The sequence below is a fragment of the Vulpes lagopus genome, chromosome 8 (assembly GCF_018345385.1).
Source record: "Vulpes lagopus strain Blue_001 chromosome 8, ASM1834538v1, whole genome shotgun sequence".
In the NCBI taxonomy this organism is placed as follows: Eukaryota; Metazoa; Chordata; class Mammalia; order Carnivora; family Canidae; genus Vulpes; species Vulpes lagopus.
The window spans coordinates 44,138,722-44,160,395 of NC_054831.1; the positions used below are offsets into that span (position 1 = coordinate 44,138,722).

At 42.7% G+C, this 21,674-nt stretch overlaps 1 protein-coding gene across 10 annotated transcripts in view; it reads right to left on the minus strand.

Moving 5' to 3' along the window:
- STARD13 (StAR related lipid transfer domain containing 13) overlaps positions 1-21,674 on the minus strand; it is a 404,789-nt gene that overhangs the window by 2,519 nt on the left and 380,596 nt on the right. For all 10 annotated transcript variants that reach the window (XM_041766443.1, XM_041766442.1, XM_041766440.1 and 7 more), the window contains 7 exons: positions 20,421-20,580; positions 12,254-12,452; positions 7,104-7,314; positions 6,360-6,474; positions 5,289-5,510; positions 3,898-4,115; positions 855-1,031 (listed from right to left, as the gene is read on the minus strand). In XM_041766443.1, coding sequence (XP_041622377.1) covers positions 855-1,031; positions 3,898-4,115; positions 5,289-5,510; positions 6,360-6,474; positions 7,104-7,314; positions 12,254-12,452; positions 20,421-20,580 — 1,302 coding nt within the window. The remainder of the gene's footprint in view (positions 1-854; positions 1,032-3,897; positions 4,116-5,288; positions 5,511-6,359; positions 6,475-7,103; positions 7,315-12,253; positions 12,453-20,420; positions 20,581-21,674) is intronic.

Sequence of the window (21,674 nt, forward strand, 5' to 3'; positions counted from 1 at the left end):
CTGCCCATTAGTGCACTCGCCTACAATTCAGGGCTGACCCCTGGAGGATCTGAGAACCTCATTCTGTCATCAGGTGCCTTGAATATGCCTCTTTGGCCAAGTATTCAGTCCATCTTTTCAGTGTTCATTGGATGCTTTACAATGACACCATCTCCTCAGGGAAGATTCAGACTGAGTTCTGGAATTCACTGAGAACATTCTGTTTATATGGTACCCAGACCGGAACTTGTTCAGCGTCATGACTGCCTTGATGGGGTTGGATTTTTTTTTTTTCTTAAGATTTTATTTATTTATTCATGAGAGACCCAGAGAGACAGCCAGAGACACAGGCAGAGAGAGAAGCAAGCTCCAGGCAGGGAGCCCAACATGGGACTCGATTCCGGGTCTCCAGGATCACGCCCTGGGCTGAAGGCAGACACTCAACCACTGAGCCAGCTAGACATTCTGATGGGGTTGGATTTAAGCTAGCTTCTTCTCAAAGCAGGGTAAGAGGAGAGGACAGCAAAGAGAGAGCTGGCATAACAGCAGCACAAGAGAACGGGACTCGCCTTTACTGAGCAGCCACCATGCGTGTGTGTTTGCTCTGCGCAGGAGGCACATATAGGTAAGCAGGAGCAGCATGGAAAAGAAAGAAAAGCCAAGGGTCACAGGAGCAGGTCAGAGTTTTAGGAAAGATGAGGAAAAGGAAAACAGAGAAAAGGATCTGTAATCACCTATGAAGGCATGCTAACGGCACTGTAAAAACAAAGTAGAGTGAAATAAGAAATCGGGATGACAAACAGGGCCCTGGCGATCCCACCACTGGAGCTGAGGCTCAGACAGCGTGCCTGCCACCCTGGGGAGGGCACACTTACTTCAGGTCTATCCTGCAGATGTGGGTCAGTCTCGACTTGCCAGAGCCACACGGTTCTATCAAGTACTGGGAATCCATCACCACGGCCCGCACGCCGCCCATGAGCTGGGCTTCCTCGTGCTCCACAGAGAGGGACACCAGGGTACACATTCCTTTGGGCAAATCGGTCTTCCAGGTCCTGTCACACAACAACCGGCACATCAAAATTAAGGCCAAGAGAGAAAGAAAACCCTGGGCATGGCATTGAGCTGTGTTTTCCTGCTCAAATCCCAGACCTTAGATGAAACCAATGGCTTCCATAAGGGTGTGTAAAATTTTTACACTGCAATTCAAAGCAAGGGTCTCAGCCCTCTGACCTAGGGGCCAGAACTGGTCTTGACACTTCTAATCTGCTTCTGGAACCCCAAACTGAGGCTTCAGAGGTTCCTGGCCATTACTGAAGGGTTGGCCTTACAGGTTTAGAACTAGGCCTTGCACATTCAATTCATTCAGCAAACACCTACCGGGTACATGAGTATCCACACGAAGGTACACAACCAAGGGAGAGAAACAGGCATACAAAGAGACCTCTAAAACACCAAGGTAAGCACAGTACTGTGGCTGTGCACACAGTGCTCTGCAATCCTGTGGAAGGGAAGGGAAGGGAAGGCACACAGGAGAAGGCTTCCTGGAGGAGGTGATGCTCAACTCAGTCTTAAAGGAAAACAATGAGCTGGTGGTGCCCAGCCTGAAGCAAACTAGACACATGTGGACTGCTAATTGTTTTCAAATACCTGAGTGGCTCCTGAGTGGAATGAAAAAAAACACAGTTGGTTTGGCCCCAGCAGGCAGAGATGGGATGCCATGTGTCACTTCAGTATAGAGACAATCTGACTCAAACGTGCTCTCCAAAAATGAAACAGGCAATCTGAGGAGCAGTAAGTTCCCTGTGACAGGAGCTATTCAAGCAGAGAGGGGGCTATCACTCAGGAAAATGTGGTAGATAGAAGTCAGGAACCATGAGAACATCTGTGTACAACCATTTCTATCATAGGACATAGGTTTCATTATCATAATCTCAGCTATTTACATCACAAATCCTATCCCTTGCTTGGCCACGTCATCTATAACTTTGTCCATCCTGTCCTACCACACCAGAAAGAGAAACTTATACGTGCCCCACAAGAACAAGAAGCAAGCCCTATACAAATGCCTAGTAGCTTCTCCATGGGTGTGACCATTCTCCTCATGTGCGATGATATGATTAGTGATAAAGATTGGGAGTTGTACAGATTTGTGGGGATAAAATGGGAAAAGCTTCAGTTAACTATCACCAGAAACTCCTGAGGATTTAAAGAAGATCAAGCAAGAAGTAAAAGTGGCAGTCCTAATTGGACTGCCAGCCTATGTAGAGAAGCATTTCAGCTCTGTGACCTACTCACCTTGTCACTTTCTACCTTCTTGTATCATAACAACCACAGGAATCCCTGTTGTCAGAACCATGTCTGGTGCATGGTTAATTTTCCTGAGTGTTGAGTTCTTCCCCCATGAGCCTCATGATCCACCCACTTTCTTCTTTAAGTTGTAGATCAACTATCAATGCTGTGAGACTCTGCCCTAACCACTGTATTTAAAATTCAACCCCTTAATCACCGTCCTATCTTACTTATCCTCCCCCCCTTAATATAAGTAACATTATCCCCTTACTTATTATTGATTGACACTCCCTTCCTGATAAAATGTAAATCCCAAGACAGCAGGACTGCGGTCTGTTGTAGTCACAGACCACAGCCTCCCCATGCAGCTGGAATAATGCCCTGTACTAAAAAATAGGCTGGCAGGACTGCTGGGTGGACAGAAGGAGGGAGGTTCCATGCATGGGCTCTGGCCCTCAGCCCTCTCTATGGCATGGCTCCATTCCCATGGCTGCCATCTCAGAAGAACTATTTAATCTGCTGCTTATAAGAGTGAAGATGTGAAATTTGAATTCCATGAGATGACAAATGTTCCCATAACTGTGGTAATAAGCCACCCTTAAGCCTGCTCACATTCTCCTCCAGGATCCCAAGGTTGCTAAGATAAACACACATATTTAGGGAAAAATGACCCTTAAAATTCAGAGTCCCAAGGACCAACTCCAAAGGCCCATGTGAAAAGTGACCTGTAGTTTGCCATCAAAACGAGTTTCATAAAGAAACTATTTGAAATGTACATTCAGCAATTTCACTAGTGATTCCTTTTACACTGTTAATCTATGGGAAGAGACAGTGTTTGCCATCAGTTATCAATTAAAAAAAGAGAATACATTGTTTTAATTATATTTTATTTTGTTTCTTGGTATCCTCAGTCCATGTTCTTTCTCATTCAATGCTGACTCACCAGCCCATGTGCACAGCTGTACTGGGCATCCTTCCTATTATTGGTTGAGCACCCCCTTCCAAACCCAGAGGGCAGGGAGCCAGAGCTCAACCCATACATCGATCAGAAGCAATACTTCAACAGTAGACACCAGACTCGCAGGCCTTGTCAGGCCCTGAAATCTCGCCGAACATCTGACTGTCTCTACAGAATTGGACCTTCGGAGTTGGGCCAAGCTTTCCATACATGGCAATGAGTTGTGAATATCTGAAGTTATACAGATGGATTCTGAAATTACACACACTTCTATCTTGAGAGCTACACAAACCAAAGCCTTGCATTCCCGAGGGAGAAAGGCCAAATCAGGAGAAAAGTCAGACTTGATTTGCATAATTTGGCAGAAAGGGCAACTGGACAAACAGCAACTCTTCTGAGGAAAGAACAATATTTGTGGCCTAATAAGCCATATGTTCCATAATGAAAGGAGCCATCAGAGAGCCCAGCAGAGCTGTAAAGTGGGTGCAGGAAGCACGAAGTCAGGCATAAATACAGCAAAGTCAGTTTTCACCAGGGAAATGAGCGCTCGCTTAGCGTCCCCAGTGGAGGCTGAGCTTTGATGGTAGAACCCTGCGAAATGCTTAAATATGCAGATCTTAATCTGCTTTTGGGAAAAAGAAAAATATCTTAAACCCTACAGTCAGGCTTACCTGAGGACCACAAAGTCTCTGGAAGGATGGGGGGCCATGCTGTTCAACACATACTGATAGATTTCTGTGTGCTTGTCCAGGGTTTCCACAACCTTCCACTGCACAAAATCCTCATCCCACAGGTGGCGCTCTCTCAGCACACGATTCAAAACCACGGAAGGGGGCGCTTCCACCTCCACGGAGGCCTTCCACAGCTTCAGAGGATGCCCATCTCCCACCTTAGGAAAAGACACCACCAAAGGCTGAAGAGGTCAATGAGTTCCAGCCAGAACCTACCATTCTTCACTGGACATTCAGAAAACATCTTCGATTGTGTAACTTGAACAAGTGATTCTGGACACCTCAGGTTTTTTTTTTTTTTTTTTTTTTTTAAGATTTTATTTATTTATTCATGAGAGACACAGAGAGAGAGAGGCAGAGACATAAGCAGAGAGAGAAGCAGGCTCCATGCAGAGAGCCTGATGCGGGACTCGATCTCAGGCCTCCAGGATCACGCCCTGGGCCAAAGGCAGATGCTCAACCACTGAGCCACCCAGGGATTCCTGGACACTTCAGGTTTTAAAGTTTTAAGATGTTGATCTTTAAGCTTAGAAGAAAAATAATAGTGATAATACAAATAATAACCACCAACACATACAGTATGTACTGTGTGCCAGGAAAGATTCTAACCCATTTGATTTTTAAATAATCCTCCTCTGACAGTGCTAGGATTAGGTTCATTATGCAAATGAGAAAACAGGCACAGAGAGGCATGAGACTTGGCCCAACATCACACAGCTAAGAGATGGGGATATGACTGGCATCCAGCAGCCTAGCTTCACAGTCCACACTCTGATGATCTATCAGAAATATGCCCGGTGGCATATTTCTTCTGTATGACTCTGTAATTGAAGGGCAGAGTCAGTATTCCCTGCAATAGGGAATGCTTGGCAATCTCCAGAGTGGATCCTGGGCCTGTTCAGGTGTGTGCCAAATCCCATGGACAGAGCGGCCATTTTCATTTATTTATTTTACTTATTTATATTTTTTTAGAGGTGGTGGGGGAGTGGCAGACCGAGAGAGAGAATCCTAATAAGCAGGCTCCACACCTAGCATGGAGCCCATCGGGAAGTATGATCACATGACCCTGAGATCATGACCTGAGCCGAAATCAAGAGTTGGACACTTAATTGAGTGAGCCACCAGGGCACCCCTGGAATGGCCATTTTTAAAGCAAAACAAATCCCTACTTGTTACACATGGCTCTTTGGGGGTAATTTTTTCCAACCCCTGAGATTACCTTTTTGAGATTTTATTTACTTAAGAGCATACGCTCACCAGGGAGTTTGACGCAGGAATCATGACCTGAGATGAGGGCAGACGCTTGACCGACTGAGCCACCCTGAGATTACCTTTTTGAAAGCAAGATCTGTGTTGTCTGTGCTGGAACATGTGACCCAGCCTTTGAACTTCTCCTTGGCTTCTTTCTGGAGGCCCTGGACGAGATGCTCCAGGTACGTATGGAAAGTTGCCCCACTCTCTTCCAGCTGGGTCCCCAGGTCTTCCAGAGTTGGAGCATGGATCGCAGCCTCGACATAGGAATTATGGGACTGGGCTACCAACTCTTGAGGGACCTGGACCAAGAGATGCACGAAAGAGCAACATACTGAGCTAAGGAAAAGCTGAGGCTGATAGTTAAAGAAAGCAAAGTAATTTTGTCAAAAACCACAGTATGGGCAGTGGGCCTAGTGCCATGGGGCCAGGGATGTTTGCCCAAGATTGGCGGCAAGGCTGGGGTGGGAGCATTTCCTAAAGTCGGGAAAAACAAATACGTTTCTGAGACTACAGTTATTATTCAAAACATTTCAATGACTTCCCTTTTAGTCTTTCCATTTCCCTTTTATTTTACTTTAAACGTATTTTTATTCAGTTTGGCAAAATGTGGGCTGAGGAAACTTTAAGCACACAGACCTAAAGGAAACCTCAAATATGACTTAGAAATACCTTTACCTTTTTAGCACACTTTCCCCATTTACAAATGCCAGTTATACCACAAAAAGTATGCCAGAAGTCTAGTCCAGTTACTTCTTGAACATATCTGCAGCTATACGCAGAGCTGTCATTGATTCTTAGTTGACAGGGATTGCTCAATATCACACACACACAGATGTTGAACTTCATCAAGTCCAAGTTAACAAATGCAACGTAATTGGCAGGCTGGCCTTGAATCTGGCAACGGAAGGTAATGTAACCGTTTTCTTGAAAACCACCATCACAGCAACCCCAGGTGTCTAACCGGCAGAGCCTCAATTGTACAGCTAGCTCCTCACATTTCTTAGAGGCAAAGACCGGAGCTACGGAGTGTACTATTGTCCTTAAAAAATCAGGAATGAATACATATGAGCCACAAATGTAGCAACCATTCCAAGCATCTTATGTAGCTCCAAGAGCTGTGAGGAAGGCTGCTGGAACCTTTTGCTCACCTCAAACAGTCTGTTGCATTCTGTGATCATGTGGGCAAGCCCCTGAGCTGCGGCCAGGTTCTCACTGAGGTCCTTTTGATCTGGCTTCCCGGTGGCATATTTCTTCTGTATGACTCTGTAATTGAAGGGCAGAGTCAGTAAGCAGATCCCAAACCCAAGGGCTTTTCGCAACACAGAGCTCATCCCTTTTGTTTTTGGGTCATGCCCGGATGCTAATCCAGATCCCAGGCTTTCTCATTGCCAAATAAAAACAATGAGCACATGGCCTAAATATTCTGAGTCAGTTTAAGAGTCTGATAGTTCCTAATGAAAAACCATGGAAAACTACAAGGGCAGGAAAAGCTGCTGGGGGAGAAATTATTTTTTCCCCAAGTTTGAAACCACATCACTACAGGCAGCTGTTCTGGAGCCTTAGGTCCTGCTTTTTTCATTAAAGATTGTAAATATGACTTCTACTCTTTCCTGCTTCCCACTCACATACTACACACAGACCACAACACTACTCCTCAAGCTTTCTGGATTGCAATGGGCATCCTTCCATACTACTGGGATTCATAACTGAGCATGGGAATTAAGTCTCCTTGGAACATTTTCTGATTATAAACTAAATGGTGGCAAATCCCCAAGCTGAAATACAACACGAGAAGGTGTGTATGTGTGTGTGTGTGTGTGTGTGTGTGTGTGTGTAATCAACTAGGGGAAATACCTGGTTTAGGATCATGGCTTTTGATGAGAAAAACCTACCTGGGGGAGCTTTCTTTCTTCAGTAAATTAAGATGGAAGAGGGATGGGGCCAGACACACAGCAAGATTCATGGGCGTCATCTGGTTCTCTTCCACCAAGTTGACCACGTCGTTCAAAAAACACAGCAGTGTCTGCAAGACCTCCCTGCTTTCATCGGCCAGCAGCAGAATGGCAGCCTGCACTGCCTGCAGCCGCTGCTCCTTGGGGACATCTGTGGACAAGTGGGGGCCAGGTCATAGGGGAACAGCCATAGAAAGAGCCAGCGGGGAGACAGTGAGTGAGCTTCCCCTTCTCGGGGATGAAGATGCGTTCAGAGACAGGACCATCATCAACCACCATGGCCACAGCCACAAAGTACGTCATTGCTCAGGCCTCACAGCCGGTAAAAGAGAGGCAGAGATGGAACTGGAACCCCAGCAGTCCAACTCCAAACCTGCCATCTTCACAGCGAGATGCTATTTGGCAAGGGACGCCCCCTGCTGGGCCTTTCATGGTTTCTGAGCAATCCACCTGCTCGGCTATTTTCAATCTTGTTTTCTGCTCTGGCTGAAGTTGGCAATAGGCTGGGGCACTGTTGGTCTGGCTTCCCTAATGCCACCTCCCCCCTCCCCAGTCCAGACAGCTTGGGAAGCACCTTTCAGGATGCCGAGGGCTCTACAGAGCCGGTTCGGACACCACTGTCTTACGAGACATCAGCCTCGCCTTTCCCCATCCCTGGTGGAACAGCCAGGCCTTGATGCCAGCTTGGCACAGTTAACTGTGAGTGGTGGGATCCAGCTGGCTGGCTCTCTGGAGTGACTCCTAGTGGGTCAGCTCCTTGAGGGTCAGCTGCACACATCTTTCTTTTTCCTACAAGTCACCCGGGCTCAGGGCAGGGGACATGTGCTATTGGCTCCCTGTGGTGACCCAATGTCACGTACTTCATAATCTTGGAGACTATGGAAATTGAGGTTGTACCTGGGGAAGAGGAAATAGGCTCACTAAGGTTATGGAGAGAGGCTGGCTGTGCCAGGCCATTCTCCTTTAGGGTGGCCCTTGTGGAGTGGTGGTGATAGTGGGTTAGAAGGTCACTGGTCCCATATGTGAACCGATGGAGAAAATCACAGCAAATGGGTGCTAGGCACTGCATTTTGCTGCCCCCTGGATGTGTTTGTTACTGATCTTTGAGATCTGACTCACTGCCCTTATTCTTCTCACTCTGAAAGTTATCATCAGCAGCTCACTTTGGGTACATCCTCTTTCTTAAAATACCATGTCCTAGGGCAGGTCTTTGCAGTAGGGTGTCTGTCCTTTGAAGGGATGGGGGAATGTGCTTGTGATAATCCTTGACTTGTGAGAAGAAAATATCAGGATTTCCAAAGGTGTTTATGTTTTCTCTCATGCTTTAAAAATACTGATTGGGTATGCTTTAGAATGTGCACCGTATATCACAGTATAGTTCTATTATGAAAAAATAAGTAAGTAAACATGCTCAGGTATTCACTACTTATAGGGGTACATGATAAATTTGGAGCCTGCTGCTCCAGAGAGGCTGTGGGGTGGTCTTCTGCCTGGGTCCTACTCTCTCCATCGGACAGCCCGGGGTGGGCACGCTCCTGGCACAGGCAGCCAGCAAATCCACATTTCTGGAAAAGCCTGACTATATTCAGTGTTCTAGAACCCATCTTTAACCCCACCATGTCCACTGTGCAGCACAAGATAGACCTGGGTTTAGTCGAAAAGAACCATTTTGTTCAAATTCTTTTTTTTTCATTTTGTTCAAATTCCAGCAGAACTTTTTTCTTTTTTCTTGCTTCTGTTGAAATAGAAGGAGACACCACTAATGATTTCAAGCTTGTACTGAAGTGTTATAAATTCAGCCAAGCCATTGAACTGCTTCTAAATATGCTGCTTTAGCTAAGGTGTCTAGTGTATACATTGTTTAACTTAACATGGCAGGCCTTCTCTTCCAGGACACAATTTTTAGGAGTCATCTGTCATGGCTTCATGTCATCTCAACTTTCTATTCCCTTGTCCCTTTATCCGTCAGGAAGTATCTTCTATGATTTTTCTACTAAAAAATGATTGTGAAGGTGAACTACTAGTCCTTAAATTCAGCTTTCATTTTGGATCCTATCCTCTTGGACCTTTGTTAGACTGACACTTGTAGTTCCTGCCTCTTTCTCAGCTCTCAGGGGACTATTCTAGATCTGCATATCTTGGTGTTGATGATGGCAACCATGTGGATGACTATCAGCACCTCAAACTCAACATCCAGTTGGTCCTGAACACCTCTGCTCTCCCTGCCCTCAAACCAGCTCTCCTTCCCCTCTTTTCAATATTCTCCCAGTCCCCAAATCTGAAGACTACAGATTAGTCTCTGATCCCTCCATTCTCCCCACTGTAGACCAGTGGGTTTCAGCTATTTTCATTATCCATCTAAACTCTAATGAATCATTTGATAAATATCCGAGAAGTAACACAGCTAAAATTAGAACTGCTCTGGAGAAGTGGAGGAAGAATGGTTCCTCCCTTTGACTCTAGAGTCTACCCTTGGAACACTGAACTTCCAGTCTCATTGCTGGAAGTCACTGCAGGTAATCCAGCACCTCAGTTAATGTGTCAGCTTATCACTAACCCTCTGTTCTTGTAGAGTCCAGTATCTCTTGTTCACCACTTCCAGATTCATGAGTGATTAGAGCAGTTCTGATGGACATGGACCCTTGTGACAGACACAGACCTGGCTGCCTACTCGACACCTACTCTCTCCTTCTTCCTCCATAAGGAAACACACTTGCTGTTCGAGTGCAGGCTGTAATAATCTCAGGGAAGATGAGCCCTTCCCTCAGACCCAGGGCATAACCATGTTGGCCTAAACCCCAAATGGTAATCCCAGCCCTCTTTCCAGCGACTGAATTAAGGGAGAACGTATAAACCATTTCTCACCTATGTGACCAAGATAAATGCTAGGAGCTTCTGTAAATTTATCTCCCTGATAAAAAGAGACATATGTCCCAGGAGAAGCCCTTCTGTTCTCTTCTTGCCTTTGAGTGTGACTTTGGGAAGACATGATAATTGTAAGTTATGGTAATTGTATTGCAACCTTGAGAGCATAACCAAGAGAGGCTGACATCAGCCCTGGCATCACGGAGCTATGAAATTAACTGACTCTGGAATTACTTAATTCCAGATTTCTTACCATGTTAGATTATAAAATTTCCTTATTGTTTACTTGTTGGATTTCTGGTTCTGTCTTTACAGCTGAGAGCATTGTAACTGGCAACCACCTCAACCCCCAAGGGTTCCTCAGTGCTTAATGAATCGCGTATGAACTCTTTGCCCTGAAATTCAATGCCCTTCCTTGGGATGGCCCCGGTCTCGTTTTTCAGAGTCACTGGTATTGTGTCATACAGTTACCATTCACACAAGCCAGACGGACACCCAGTCCACTCCTGGCATATGCTCATGCTATTTGTGTCACTCAACAAGTGTTCCTTTCAATTTCTCCACCATCTGTTGTCCACACCAAGTCCTGGTACTCATCTCAACTTCCTTGGGTTTTCTTTGTAACCTTATTATAGAATTTCTCCAGTCTTGCTATATGGCAGTTATGTCTGTACATGTCTCATCTCCCTCAGCTGTAAGGTATTTAAGAGCAGAGAGTAAGTCTTACCCATCCATACCATCTGCAGCATCCAACACAGTGCCCTGTGCGTAAGCGGAACTCAGTTAATGTTTGCTCAGCTAAAATAAACCCTTCTTTGATCTGGTTTCTTGCTGGTGAGTTTCAGAAAGGACCAAAGGGATTTATCTCTTGGAAATAATCTGGCTTTAATCTTAGACTAATGTCAACCCTAACCCGAGAACTGAGTAAATGTAAAGAATCATATATGATAGTTCCAAACCATGGGGGAGGCTTAACTGGAAAAATGCAGATCAACCTCTATGGTAACAAAATCATGAACTATGTTTGGGTTCATGCAACACGTATCATTAATTTAACTTAACCTATTCACTTTGACACAATAATATTTATTTAGTGGGTCATCACTTTATCCTGTTTTTACAAGTGGTATTTATTATAATCCTTTTTGGACTTGCAATATTGTAAGCTCCTTAAGCACAGTTAGCACAGAATTCTCTATAGCAGGGATCTTCTTCAAGTTGGATCAATTCCATGTTGAGCCTCATTTCATGTATATGTTCCTGAAAACTCAAAGTCCACATGCCAAATACATTTCTTCTAAAGAATCAGAACTTGGACCACTAAAATAATTTATAATCATAACATTATTGCATCAAGAAAGAGTCACATGTTGATTTCTAATACCCCTTTGTAATACCTTTCTAATACCTTTAGAAGGACATGCTTTTTAATCATTGTTTTATTCAAGGATTATTTTAATTACAGGGGTTTTGCTGAGAATTATTAATTTAACATCACTTAAAAAATTCCAAGTGAAAATACAAATTGTTGAATTAAGCATAAGCTTGATTTGGTTTGCTTGCTTTTCATCAATTAAAATACATTGTACTAAAACACATTTGTTTTTTATTTCTGGTCATTTTAACATATTTGGCTTTGAATTTCATGTATCTCAAGGAAATGCTTATTTTTTTAAAAAATTAAAGTTTTAAAAAACATTTATATATGAAATAAATTCTATTGTGTCCCCTTTTCACTTTAAAGTTATTAAAAGTACATTGAGTGTTTCAGATCTTACACAAAATCCTACTGAGGAGGAATATTTTGATGTCAAAAAGGTATTTTTCTGCATAAAAAATGGCCTGGAGATTTTCATATCAAACTGTGAACAAAGTTTACTTCTGGAAAGAAGCAGAGAATGATACCTTTTATACATTTCTTTATGGATTCATGCACTACTTGCATAACTGGCAGACAGTCTATAGAATGCTTTAAGTTGGGCAGCCCGGGTGGCTCAGCGGTTTAGCGCTGCCTTCAGCCCAGGGCGTGATCCTGGAGACCTGGAATTGAGTCCCATGTCCAGCTCCCTGCATGGAGCCTGCTTCTCCCTCTGCCTGTGTCTCTGCCTCTGTCTCAGTCTCTGTGTCTCTCATGAATAAATAAATAAAATCTTTTTTTTTTTTTAAAGAATGCTTTAAGTGGATGGGTGCACACGGGAACACTGATCTGCAGTACTTCCACTTACACTGATAGATGTGGAGGAAGGTCTCGCTGAGCTTGTTGGTGAAAAGAGGCTCTGGGAGGTCCCGGAAGAACTGCTTTACCATATCTGCCACATCATACGCAGACTGGTCCTCATAGCTGACATTCTCAGGGAAGTTCTCATTCATCTGACGTAATGCATGGATTCGAGATTTCACGCCCGATTTTCGAAAAAGACCCACCTGAAACAAGTCACAAGGACGTGTTAGTGAGGCCACCTTCACCCCAGCCATTCTCTTCCTAAGGCAAGCACCTTGAGAGTGATGACAAGGCATGGAACCAGGACTGGATGAGCAGCATCTGCATCCAAACTAGTAAATTGTACATTACTAGTTTAGTTACTCTGGACAGTAGTAGTAGAACACTAACTCCGTCTCCTGTAAAATGAAGATAAGAATAATAGCCCACTTTGCAGGGCTATTGTGGAGACTAAATGAGAATATGTGTATGACTGTCTTTGTAACCTGTAGCCTTCTAACACACTAGATGCTATCATGCCATTCATTTATCCAACAAGCAGTGATTAAATACCACTCTATCTTAGGCATATTTAGAGTTGCTAGGTGTCAAGAGTGAACAGACCAGACCAAATTCCCTGCTCTCTAGTGTTTACACTTTAGTGGGGGTTTTGAGAAAGTTTGGTGAATGGATGGTTCACTGGATCCCAGATAAGCAACTATATTCAGTGCACCTCTGGGGGAGAGGTTTACAAGAAATATGCTTGTGAATCAAAATAATACCATGAGCATGTATTTTGATTTAAAAGTCTTATTTCTTGTCCTTCTTTGGAATCCTTATATGGATTGTGTATGTTTCTCATGTGTGCTTAGCGTTCATTATTCTACCTGGATGGTCATTATGTGCATAAGCTCTGTCTTCAGCGAGGATTCCTGGGTGGCATTTTTTTCAGACTTCAAGATACTGTCTTATACCTTTTTCATCCCTAGGGCTGAGACTACTCTTCTGCTTGACAAAATGGAGCAGCAGTAAGGGACCCAGGAGTGAGGTGGTGCAGAGCCCTAGGAGAATGGAGATTCCAGCAGGGGGTTGGCAGCTTACATTCTAGGCCCCTCTAGAGAGGCTCTGCACTCTGGACTCCCCTCGACCCAAGAAAGGACTGAGTTTCTCTCAGAGCTCTGGTTCACAGCAAATTTGCATATCTGCTATTTTTAAATGCCTGTAGGGCACTGAGTTGCTCAAACTTAGTCCTTCATTCAACCCTCAATCTCTGCTTTTTCTCCTTCCTCAAGGGCTCTCAGGTTGGCCCACTTCCAAGAAGCAAGGTAGGAATATTCCCAGTGGTTAGGCAGGTAAGCAACAGCACACCGGTGAGCCATGGCTCCTCCTCTCTATGCCTGGGGAAAGGCGCTAGGCCGAGTCAGGGCTGCTCCACGTGCCGGGCCAGCCTTGACCCAAGCTCAGGTGTCTGAGGAGAGCTCTCTTGGTTATTGCTATAAATGGAGAGCAGTTCTAATTCCTTTAAAGTACAGTGACAGCAGGAGAAGAATTCCAAGCAATTAGAGAATACTCAGGGTTTTGTATATGTCAGCTGAATGGATTGTGGGGGAAATTATACACTGCTACTTTTTGTGGCAATAAAAATAGAATTCTTAGTAATACTTTTTTGCATTCCAAGCCTTATAACTCTAATTCCACAGATCAGGATATTCAGGTTTATTGTCACTTAGGGGAAGAGAGGAAAAAAATAAAACAAGACAAAATCAGAGAGGGAGACAAACCATAAGAGATTCTTTTCTTTTTTTTTTTTTTTATTTTTTATTTTTTTTATTTTTATTTATTTATGATAGTCACAGAGAGAGAGAGAGAGAGAGAGAGAGAGAGGCAGAGACATAGGCAGAGGGAGAAGCAGGCTCCGTGCACCGGGAGCCTGATGTGGGATTCGATCCCGGGTCTCCAGGATCGCGCCCTGGGCCAAAGGCAAGCGCCAAACCACTGCGCCACCCAGGGATCCCTTTTTAATTTTTTTTTTTTTTTTTTTTAAGAGATTCTTAATCATAGGAACTAAACTGAGGGTTGCTGGAGGGCAGGGGTGGGGGTCTAGGGTAACTGAGTGATGGGCATTAAGGAGGGAACATGATGTGATGGGCACTGGGTGTTCTATATGACTGATGAATTGCTAAAGTCTACCTCTGAAACCATTAATACATTCTATGTGAATTACTTTAATTTAAATAAAAAAGTTAATTGCTTTCTTTTTTATTCTTAAAGTTTAGAAGGTCTAGAAAATGAAAAGCTTTGCCTACTTAGATGACTCTTCAAGAATCTAAAGAACATGTATCATCCTCTGGCAACTACTCCAAACTTCACCAAAGTGCTTGAGAAGAAAGCATGTACTGTCAAAAGAAAAATTCAAGATGTCGAATGAATGATTGCTAAAGTGAGCTCCATCTTCAATTTGTTTACATTCCTCACTCCTCTAGTTCTGGAAGGAGGCCCGAGACAGTGCCACAGGGCTGTGCTACATGGGAGTTCTCAGAATCTAAATGCCTAGAAGGTGAATTCTTAAGTGTGACTCACAAACATTTATCCTCACGCGAGTTGGTGTTGTTATTCCCTTTGAGAATTCCTGTTCTTTTCTGAGCAGCAGAGAAATATTGATTGGAATCTATCAACAGAATAAAGCAGACAAGTGTTTGTGTGTAAATTGCAGAGCGCCCACTGTGTCTTGCTGGCTTCATGTTGGGTGTACATTGGTGTACATGTACAAACATATCCCGCCGGTGTTTTCTTTGTATTGTTCTGTTTCCAAGTGTCTTTCTAGTTTCAGCAAATATTGTTATTTTAATTATTTTAGACATGTCTGGAGCTCTCCAGCTGCAGGCTCTGAGCTGCTTGTTCTGACTTAGATCTCACAGGATGTCCAGAGGGCTGTCAGGTATTTATTTGTTCTGCTTCAAATTCTGACATTAACCTTCCCGTCCCACCCTTATCTTCCAGGGATGTGGGAAATATCTGTGGGATCTGTGGATTTTTGTTGGAAGCACAGAAGGAAATTTCTTTCCTGAACCTAATAAAGAAAATGTGGTCTGAACTCAGACGAGATCCCAGATGTAGTAACTAAGGATGGCAGTAGGGAAACGACAGAATGAAACCTCAGTCTTGAAAGTGCCTGGAACTGATGGTAAAACGAACCCTGGACCACCCTACGTCTGACTTCTTGTCACGTGAGCTCATGAATTTCCCATGGTTTACTCCATCTCAAGACAAGCTTCTGTTCCTTGCAGTGGAAAACTTCCTGGACACAGTAACTAAAGATTCTTCCAATGGTATAGAGATCCGGAGAATAGGAAGAAGTCTACCTACCTTCATCCAACAACCAAGGGTGGTGACATGAGTGATTGTCAATAATCCTTTCTTCTTAGAAGAGTTTTCAAAGCAGTGATGAAATCTGCACTTCTGGTGAAAATTTTTTTCCAAGTGAAAAATAGAGAGCTAAAGAAACCATTTTAAAGCTGTTGCTTTTGAGGGCAGCAGCCTCGTCACCACCATGAAGGGGAGGCTATTCCAGATCCTTCAGCTTCATTATGAGGAAGAACCAAGGAAAGTAAAATGTCTTCCATTTGCTTCTGTGACTGTCACTGCTGGTAGTCACATAGGGCCCCACACTTGGTTTAATTCTCTGCTGTCACCGTTCTGAAACTCTTAATAATTTATGAACAAAGAATCTCACATTTTCATTTTGCACGAGGCCTGCAAACTCCATAGCAGATCCTATTCTCATGTACCTCTAAAGCATGGCTCAAATGCCAGCTCTAAAAAGGGAAGCTTGGTGGTCAGCAATGCAGAATTCATTTTATAAGGATCATGCACCTGCTCACTCATTTTCCAGGTAAAAGGGTGAGTGGTAAGTATTCCCTTGGTCTTGTTTTACTTTCTTCTCTTTTGTCTTCCACCCAAAAGTCCAGGTGTGAAAAAGCAAGGACTCAAAGCATAATCTGAAAAGGCCCCAGAACATCACTTATCTCATCTGAGGTAGGTGACAGGGCTGGGAGGAACACTCATCGGGTAGAGGACACTTGTATTGAGTAGGAAGTGTCTTCCCAGCGTAATTGGGCTTCTAAAACTTACTGTTCCATTAGAAGGAGTGGTTGGGCACGAGTGTTGCATTAGAATTCAAATTTCATCTAAATAATATAAACTCTCCTACTTGGCATCCCTTTTATGCTACTCCTTTCAGTACTTAATGATGTTTATTGAGACTTCCATTTCTTATTCTTCAGAAATATGCTAAGCTAACGAAGAAAGGTTGGTTTTATTCAGAAAGAGAAAGGTTCCTAAGTATGGCATGCGGCGGGTTCTGATTCTGAACCCTGCAGGGTGGGCCTCTCCTTGCAGTGACTTCATATTCCTCAGGACAGGCATAACCTGTGCTTCCATGCGCCACTGATTTAGGGCAGAAATAAAATCTCTGCCAACAAAGCAAGGCTCCTCTCACACACTGCTATGTCTGAATACAAATGGTTCATAATTGAAGGCTAAACTTCCTTATTTCATCTAAGGCCAGCTGTGAGGGGGAGAATGGATACCCTTTGTTTGATCATATATAAACTGTTCTGCACTTGGGAGTGTGGGAGGCAAAATGTTGGCAATGTTTCAGGGCCCTGTGGGGCTGCATTCAACTGTTAGTGATGAATGCTTATGTTTGAGGTAGACACTTAGTATGGGGAAAGGGGGTCCAACTCATTGCAGGAAGAAGCCCCCTTCCCTGAGACCCAGGGCAAAACCATGGGAGGGTCTTGAATGGTGGCTCAAGAGGACCATGTAAAGAGAGGCAGCACAAAGGCCCATCAGTGTGGTTTAGGGAAAAGATGTTCTGAGATGTTCTGGGTTTCCACCACCCAGGGCCTGAGATCTCAAGATCCTGCACAGACCTGAAGCTTTTTAGTTCCAGGGAGGTACTACTGGCAAAGGAAGAATAGTGTAGTGTGATATGTGTTTCTTCCCTCTTATTCTTGTTCCCTCTCTCTTTACTGATTCATTCATTTTTATTTGCCCTTCCTCACTCTTAAATCTCTAGAATAATCTTCCTTTTGATACTGGTTTTTAATTCTCCATTGTGTGTGTCCTCTTTTCCTTTGTTCCCTTCTTATTACCACCTTCCTTCTTCGCAGGGACCAGAGGCTGATCCCTGTGTGCTTTCCACACTCTGTGACTCACCAGATGGGAAGCCCTACAGATGTGGAGGGCTTCATAAGGTAGTAATCGGGTCTGGTGAAAGTCCCTTGGACATCTTACAGATTCATACTGATACAAAAGAGGGTTGCATTAATCATTTTGGTTACATTTAGAATCTGTATTTATGTCCTCAAAATAAGTCTGTTTCCTACAAAGCTTTTCCAGCACATGCTTTTTTTTTTTTTTTTTTTTTTTTTTTAGTAAGGCATTCTTCCAGATTTAAAAAACAGTTGGAGGCTTGATATGGAGACTGAGAAAAAGCCAGTGAGCCAAGACTGAGGAGACTTTGGTGCCTATTGTCCTTCCCTTAATTTGAATCACTTTTGCTTCAGAAAGGAGACTAGACCCAACAGCAGTGGTCTCACTGGTGGGAACCATTATTCAGAATCTGCAGGGGTCCCAAGTGGTTTCCAGTCTACACTAAAGACTATGTAGTGAGTAGAACAGTTGTATTAGAATTCATTTATTTCCATCCAACTTTGTTCAAAAAAGAATTCAAGGTGACTTATTATGATCTATAAAATGGGTAAGATACAATTAAAGATAATGGATAAGAAAATCTGAACAAAAGGAAAATAAAGATAAAAAGAGTAGCCCTAAGTAGGAATGATGTACAAAATTCATGCCAAAAATTTACATATATTTACTGCAGGCAGAACACACATTTGGCTCCAATCTTTTTAGCAGCTAATATAGAGAGGAAAACATATTCAGTTGTTCTTAATATAAAACACACACTAGTTGTCCTAAAGAAACACAATGCCTTCAGGTGTTGGAGCCAGAGAAAAACTCTTCTAAGATCAGAGGAAGGACACCATCTCATGCAATAATCAATGTTATCAACAAAATCCTGACACTACATTCATCACTGAGTCGTTCAGGGCCATTTCTCCAAGTGTCTCTCAGCATTAGAGATGGTATCACTCCAAGTCCACTGGGACAAGCAATTCTAACAGGTGGCAGCAGAGTGTAGTTTTTAAAGACCTGGACTATGGAGTTAGCTTTTCAAGCAAGTGTTGGCTACACCATTGTCAGCTGGGGGATACACGACCCAAGGTGGATATAGCATTAAATGAGACAATGAATGTAAAACATTTAGAACAATGCCTAAAACATGCCCAGAACTCAAGAAATGTTATCACTATTAAGCTAATGGCAGAGATGGACTGCCTTTCCTTTAGGTGTGTCTAAACAAACACTGTTTTCTGAACAGAGCTTCTGCTGATAAGCATTCACTGGCCATACATTATAATGTTTAGAACAAAGTATTTTTTGTTCTTAGTAAAAGGCAGAGCCAAAGGCTCTAAGAGAATTAGCCAAGAGGAGGAATGAGTCTTATATACCCTTAGGAAAATTGAGAAGCGTAGATAAATATGTGTTTGAATAAAAGGTTACCCTCCACAAAACACAATCGTGGGTCTGTGTTAACAAAACAACAAAAGTACAATTGAAGACACAAAGTCCTATGTGAAAGGGCATGGTTGCATTGCTTTTAGGGTTGCAGAAGAGATCAGAGTGGCATTTCCATATATTCACCTAAGTCCACCTCTCCAGCAAGTTTTCTCAGTAGGATATTCATAGATCATTAATGTGCAATTTTGGTAAAAGTTCTAAAATAAAAAAAAAAGACAATGCTTAAGTAACTGGATTCATTGGTTTGCTCTACTTGGATATTATTCACAAACCAATTAATTTTGGCTTAATCTGCTAAGCACTATAGTTTTAGAAAAGTGATCTGTTGCCCTTCTTTCTGAGAAATAACAGGTAAGCTACTAAGGCCATTTCTCAAAAGGAAACAGTCCTCACCACCACAACAGTAAGAGCAACCATTCCTGCCCTTCACTATGGCTTCTAAAGAAATGGGGGAAATGTATACTTCTCTAATAAGGCAAGAGAGGGTTGCAATTTATCAAGTGGGAATATGGCCTTCTTGGGAAGAAAAATGTCTAAGAAATGAACAGGTGTTAATTTGGAGGAGTGAAGGCTGGACCTAGTACATTACAGAATGGGTGGTGCTCTGGATCCAATCACAGGCCACCAATTATGGTGGTCCCCCAAATAGTCATGGAGACAGAAAATGATCTCTGAATATTTTGTGTGGCTTGAGCTTTTTAATCAACTCTATAAGATGAGGGGATATTTGATTTAGCTGATATTGTTTTCATAGTTTACTTGTATATTTTAAAATGACATAAATAAATTTATCTTTGATTTAAATTTTCCTGGTCATGGTGCTGCTTCCAAAAAAAAAAAAAACAAAAACAACAAAAAAACAGAATTAATAGGTGCCTGGGTGGTACAGTCGGTTAAGCGCAGAATTCTTTGTTTTGGCTCAGATCCTGATCTCAGAGTCCTGAGATCAAGCCCCATATTGGGCTCCTAGCTCAACACTGAGTCAGCCGGAGATTCTCTTTCCTTGTGCTCTGCCCCTCCAGCTTGTGGCCTTGCTTTCTCTCTCAAGTAAATAAAGAAAAGTTTTTTAAAAAAGAATTAATAAAAGAAAATATAAAAACTTAATTCTTTTCTCATAAATAATAAAACAGGGATGAAAGAATGCTATGAAATCAATGATGGCAGTGGGGCAACAATTAAAAAGGAAATGCAGGGTAAAGCGTAGTAGCTCCCAGTTTCTAGGGAAGGCAAATTTGATAGCACAGATACACACTATTAACACACAAACTATTAACATGAATTTTCACTCAGAAAGACAAACAAAACAAAAACCAACCAACCAAACCAAAAAACAAAAAAACCCCAAAACCATGAATTTTCACTCAGGACATCATTCAATTCCCAGTGAGAAAATACCCTCAAACAGCCTGACCAGGATGTAGCCTGGGTAAATGAAATACTGAGATATAATCACAATGCCTTTTACTTTTGGCGAGGCACGTCTTATGTGACACTGGAGAGATCCGACTTCATCTGGCTTATTTTGGGATTTACAACCATACCTGATCGAGGCAGTTGCTACGCAGATATCTGAGCGCTTGCTGAATACTCTGAGGCAGGGGTTGTCCTGTTCTCTGGACGTGAACTATGAGAGGAACACCAAAGACAGTCTTGTCTTTGTAATCAGGAACTTTCATCCTCTTCATGAACTTTGGAACTGACCTAGAATTCACAGAAACCAAGTCATGCAAGCCTCCTGGGGCAGTCTGTAGAGAGAGGCTGTGAAAGCAAGCAAGAGGGAAGCCAAGCTTTTGTTGGAACAACCAACAGGCACAGGGGGAAATGAACAACTCGCTTTTAATTAATCACATGACATGGAAGTACTATGTGTGCCCCTTGCCTATGTTAGATCTCTAACTATGAAATAGCATGACTCACGTTAGAGGAATCAATTTATGGCTCTATTTTCAAGTGAAGAGGACAACTTTCTAATCTAATTGTGACTGGCACACCTCTCAAGTGATAAATACTTGTCCCAAATAAGACAAAAAAGAACAAAATTTTAAATTCTAAGAAGAAGAAATTTAGCTGGGGGTGGGGGAGGAAGGATGGGAGAGAAGATGAAACACTTCTTGACTATGTCCTTACTTTTTTAGAACCGGTTACACTTTTTAAAGGAACTTTTAATATACAAGCATATATTCATTTGACTATGCAATTTATAACTTCCCAAAATATTTTTATAAAGGCACTGTCAATTTCTTTCTATACACAGTATATAACATAAGACAATTAAAGACATATTTTATATTTTTTCAAATCCACCAACTCATCTAAAACAGGTCCATATTTAGGTTCCAACACATGCTTTTGTTAGTTCCTTACTATAAAAGTTTACTGCATATTCTTGTTTTTATTTGCCAATGAAGTCAAAGTAGGAATGTATTTGAAGAATTAAGTGTTCTTTGAATGAAATCAATGCTCTAAGCGTTGAGCTCTGCATTGAGCCAGAAGGTACAAGTGACAGCTGTTTCTTTGCAAACTGCCAGGATTATTTTATGGCAAGTTTATTTTTAATTCCTCTGTTCACAATTAATCACCCTTTACTTGTCTCTTTTCCTTCTTGGAACCTCACTGCTTTCCCTGGAAACTAACAGCTACAGATAAAGCAATGCTTTCTGTCGGCTACATCACATCCAAGCTGCAGCAGCACAGAAGGCAGACGTGAAGATAGAACTCCTGCCTTATTTTCAGAAGATCGGCAGTGAAGTCAACGAGTGGCTTCTTCAGGAATCAGAACTTAAACACTGAAGCTT